Source organism: Limulus polyphemus, unplaced genomic scaffold, assembly GCF_000517525.1.
Source record: "Limulus polyphemus unplaced genomic scaffold, Limulus_polyphemus-2.1.2 Scaffold10636, whole genome shotgun sequence".
In the NCBI taxonomy this organism is placed as follows: Eukaryota; Metazoa; Arthropoda; class Merostomata; order Xiphosura; family Limulidae; genus Limulus; species Limulus polyphemus.
Genome location: NW_013676246.1, coordinates 11268 through 16698, shown reverse-complemented (window position 1 = coordinate 16698; position 5431 = coordinate 11268). Strand labels below are relative to the sequence as shown.

Here is a 5431-nt window from a genome sequence, read left to right as displayed (position 1 = left end):
TCTCCAGAAGCATACAGACTTCCACCACCATCCATTCTTCAATTAAACCTGTAATGGGTGTGATTATTTGCTTACTCTTTCCTCACCTTTCTTCTACAATTGGTTCCAAATAGGCAGCTAGTGTTGCCTCTCAGGGTATATTTACCCAAAATTTTGCATTGGGATCTGGGCACATTTTCTAGGTCTCCTCTGAGTGAATTCTCCCCCTCAAGTGTAGCATAGAAGACCCTTGCCACTTGCCAGCTCCCAGCCACTGTAGTGGTGGACCATGGAGAATACTCATCGATTGGGACCTGAAAGTAGGTGCTAAAACACAATCCCTCTACTCTGAGAAGGGGGGAAGGAGTGTTTTTGGATTATAGTACAAACCACTCAAACTTGTCTAGATACATCACAATCTCCTAGTGGACTTTGGACACATAGCTCACTTACTCTCTGTTTCTCCTTTAGCTACTCTTGCAAGGACATGACTCCATCAATTATGCTTCCAGAGTTATTGATATTTTTTAATATCCAACTGTGATATATCACCCATTAACCCTACTCCCACAGCTGTTGGTGGACCCATAGAGTCTGATGGTTGAGCAGTGGTTTCATAAGTATCCTTAACTTGTCCATTGTGGTGCCCTCCTCACTCAACTGAAGTGGGCCTTAGTGTCTGACAGTTGAATAGCTGTGCATGGGTGCTTTTCACATGTATCCTTTCTCCACAGCTGATATTGATCCATAGAGACTAATGGTCAAGAATGTGAGCACACTTGATACAGTCTGAATATGCACCAAACTTACTACACATATTGGCCTCCAACAGCTTGTGTGCAAGCTTTCAGAAAGTCATGTACCTATTCCACCTGTCCTTATGATATCTTTCAGGCTTCTCATCAGTCCCTATTCTGCACTTGAGCAAAGAGTATACCCTCATTGAGATGAGATGCAGTCTCCAATGGGTGTGCCCCTATTGAACCACTGCCATAGGGTGTGACACCCCATGGGCTTCCTTCTAACACTCTTAAAAGGAGGCTCATCTAGGTAATTTCCACACCAGTTCTTTTGCAAGCTCAACATGGGATTCTAGCTAATCTGTGAATGGAGGTGAATCATCCTATCGGAAGTTAACATCTTCCTTACCTGAAAATATATTTCTGATAAATACTCATCTCCGTGCACGTTACCACCTTTCCTCTCCACTTTCTGGTGCACTTTGATTGATTGCCTCATCAAAGAATGAGGATTTTTGCATGTAAATGTAGAGGGAGTGTTTGTGCAGGAAGGTATGTCACACTCCTTTTGGTAGAGAGTTTGATGCATGATACCTCATCACGTAGTAGTACAAATTCATGTGTTTTCACGTGAATTTTAGGTGGGAGTTTCACAAGGCTGGTTTCATTCAAATCTCTAAAGCAAAATAGTACAATTTAAAGAAGGAAATAACTGTTCTGTGTATGGAAGTGAGTATCTATTGGAAATACATTTTCAGGTAAGGAAAATGTTAACACTTCTCAGTTCGTAAAAGTATCGAGTTTAATGAAGTCATTTGGAGATAATATTTTGTGTTTGTATCATTGTAAAGGTTAAGCCAGAAAATAAATTATGAAAATAAAAATGTTTTTCTGTGTACTAAATGTACTAAATGCCAGAAACAAATTGTTTTCCATTACCAAAATTAACAGATATGGAACTTTTGAAACCCAGAATTTATAGATAAAATTCTGTAAAAACATCTTTTAGCATATGGATGGAGAACTTTTGGATATGAGCTTGTGTGCCAAATGTTGTATTTGGAAAAATGATGAAGTATTGTATTGTTTCTTTTCCTTAAAAGTTACTTCTGCTTCTACAAGCCATAATTATTTTAATACATTCTTTTATAACTGTTTTGTGAAACGTTTATTGCATTGTATTTATTCCTGTATTTTTTTCTTAAGCAAAGCTAAGTTTCTGTATTTCAGAGTTATTGCAGTTAGAAGCCCCAGGAGATTACGACAAAGAATCGTGGGCAATGGAGCCAGAAGAAAAACTTGCATCAGTCCCAAAGCTTCGAGAAGAAGGTAATGTCCTGTATAGAACTAAGGAATACAAGAGAGCAGCTGACAAGTATGCCGAAGCTCTGAATCGTCTTGAGCAACTTCTGCTTAGGTAAAGTGTATTGCAAGGCTTTGTTGCAAAATTCATTGTATCTTTGTTTTAAAATGCCATATTAGAAGGTTTATTCTCTTAGTTAAATGGAATTGGTAATTTTTCTTGCTTATATTTTACTTGAATGTTTGTTAATAATTCTGTTCCACTTTTCTAGTTCTCTTGCTTGGTACCAGTGAAGAGGGTGATCAGCTACAAATCTTTTTTTAAATACACTTATACCACACCATAATCTGTGATTTTTTTTTTGTATTAGTATCTAACAATGTGCTGTAGCCAAGAATCTTCTGTCTTTCTAAGCTACTCTCCCAGCTCCCCAATGATATTGCATATGAAGCTTGTGAATCAGCAAGGACTATGTTAATGGAATTTAACCATTTCTTGTTGTAACTCAGTTCATAACTTGGACAAAATGTTTATTTTTTGTATTGCGAAGATAATTCATGAAATATGTACATTTCAAATCATGCTATCAAATGTATTAATGTGTCTTTTTCTTTTCTGAAAGTGAGTGGGAAGGACATTTACTTAGTGTGCATATATAGAAGTCTGCAAGTTTTAACACTTCAAGGTTTGGGTTTTCCTCAGTTAATATTTGGCTTAAAACTTCAGTACTGTTTGCATACATTTAGAACTGGGTAGGAAGTTTCAACAAACTGTTATTCAGGCAGAACATAATACATCTATAGGAAATAAATACTGCAATATAAATTAACTCTGGTATTTTAAACCTGAACTGCAGAACATACAACACATGGACTAAAAAGTTAAATAAGAGATAAGGTTCATGTGTAGTCATCCCTAACTTTGAACTGTTGACTTGAAAGAGGGCAGACAATCAAACTGTTGTATGGCTACTTTAAACCAAATAGTGGGATTCACTGTTACAGGTATAATGCTCCAATAGGAAAAGTGTGTTTTGTGTGTGGAGTGTGATCAGAGGCAACTTTGGCCTTCCAATGTGCAGCCTGGCATGTTAATTACTAGAACATACCTCGCCCATAAATTGAATTTCAGAGCAGGAAAGAAAAGGAAAATAAGATAGAAAAAGAGAGAGAAATAACTACAAATAATGGAAGTATACTATAGATAAAGTAACTCATGTAATGAAGCCTGAAAGTTTTGATTAAAATCAAAACTTTAAAAAAAGAATTTATGTTAGCAGATAATACAGTCTCTGTTGCTACAGGACATATATATAGCATCTTGAAGTTATTTTTATTGTTGAAATAAAAGTAATTTTTTCTGATGTAAAATTTTACACCTAGATTCTCACATATACTATTTGTGATGTTAGTTGTGGGTTAATACTAATTCATCCACTCGAAATTAACTGTCACGCCTTTTGCAAATAAGAGGATACTATTGTAAAACTAATTAACATAACCTGCTCTTTGTGTAAAACAAATGTTACTGTAAGTTCAGTTTAAAGAAATTATTACTTCAGTTAATGTGAGTCATGGTTTTAGGGAGAAGCCTGGGGATGAAGAGTGGAATCAGCTTGATTACATGAAAATTCCATTGCTACTAAATTATTCTCAGTGTAAGCTTTTGGAAAAAGATTACTATGCTGTGATAGAACATACAACATCTGTATTACAGAAGGAGCCAAGTGAGTATTATTAACATAGTAGAAAGACATGGAAATGTAGTGAAATTTAATGTAAATAATGATCAAAATATGTTGCCCTTTTTAAGGCTACTGTATTATTATCACATCTGTTAACACTGACTGTTGTAGCATTTCTAATCCCTTTAGAAAAGTTTAACCATTTGGTAACAAGAACGTAACTATCACATTTATTGATACTCACTATTGTAACATTTCTGTTCCACCTTCAGATAAATTTAACCATTTTGGTTCAAATAGGTGATAAAAGAAAGATTGAAAAAAAATACAACTGTACTCCTGCTTTTATTGATTCTTTGATGTCAATTCATTAGTAATAAAACTTAATCTATCAAGCAAACTGGGAGTGACATAGTCTTTACAATGCTATGTTTCTTGCAAACAGAAATGGCATTGTCTTTATTATAATGATACATTTTGTAGAAGCATAAATAATGTTATCTCTATTGTGTTACATTTCTTACACACCAAACTAGCATTGTTTTTATAGTACTACATCTATTACAAGCAGAAGTAACATTGTCTTTATGGGGATGGAGCGAATACTGAAGATCAGTAATCAAATACGAATACTTCATATTTGTATGAATACGAAAACAAATACAGGAAATATGCTAAGGTGTTTGAATACGAATACATAGTAATGTATTCTTGAATACATTCATGAATACTCTATCTGATAATATACAATAATTATAAAACAGCAGATGATAAGATTTCAGTACCTTTATTTTATGAAACAAACAAAATTTGAACAATTAATAACATTTTAATACTTTTATTTTTCAAAATGTAATAAAGTTTTAGAATAAAAAAAATATTTCTAAAGCAGACTTATAGATATTATAACTGTCTATTGTTCTTTATCAAATGCTTTGTCAGTGAGTTGGCAGCAATCAGGTCTAAGGGTTTTGCTTCTGATTTTAAATGCTCAACAGGGGCAAGAGGATTCTGGAACACTCGGGTAACATTTGCCTAGAAGAGATAGGGTAGGAAAGTTTTTATCAATGGAATTCAATGCCACAGCCAAGCAGAAGACACTTCGTTGCTCATACTGAACCAGCTGTGCATGAATAGATTTCTTCAGTGCAGAGACAAGATTGAATTTGTATCTGGACTACATGTTGTCATTCTCGGTCATCAACCCACAAACTGGAGGTAACAATACTCTGACCCTGGGTGAAATCTGTTGCCTCTTCAAAAGGTGTCAGTATTGTCACCAAATCTGCAAGCACAGTTCAATCATGATAAGTAAATTTTGATGTACCACTATCTAGTTTATTCAACTTCTTCTGGGAAATCTTCAGTAATGACTTAATTATCTTAATTTCTGAGTTCTGTCGTGTTGGTGTTACTGACTGAACTCTGGCCTCTCCCTCAAGTAGATCAGCTGCTTGCATTGATTCATTCCATCCCTGATGTGTGGGAAAATCGGGGGTCATGTTCAGGAAGAAATTTGGATAAATTGTTTGCTGATTTAGATTCATCCAAAAGTTCATTTTCTGAGTCACTATCTGTAGATGGGTTATCAACATCTATCACACTAGGTAGTGTTTGTGGTTCAAATCCTGGCAAGCAGAAAGCCTTGATCATGTTGGATGTGTCATCAGCTGTCACATATGACATCTTGTTGTTGATGTTAGAGAGATTTATTATTTCATCATA

The 5431-nt window shown here is 35.0% G+C and overlaps 1 protein-coding gene across 1 annotated transcript in view; it reads left to right on the top strand.

Moving 5' to 3' along the window:
* Positions 1-268: 268 nt before the first annotated feature.
* Positions 269-5431, top strand: part of LOC106476460 (AH receptor-interacting protein-like) — an 11544-nt gene continuing 6381 nt past the window's right edge. The window contains exons 1-3 of the mRNA XM_013937117.2: positions 269-299; positions 1926-2136; positions 3606-3748. Of these exons, the coding sequence (XP_013792571.1) occupies positions 269-299; positions 1926-2136; positions 3606-3748 (385 nt within the window). The remainder of the gene's footprint in view (positions 300-1925; positions 2137-3605; positions 3749-5431) is intronic.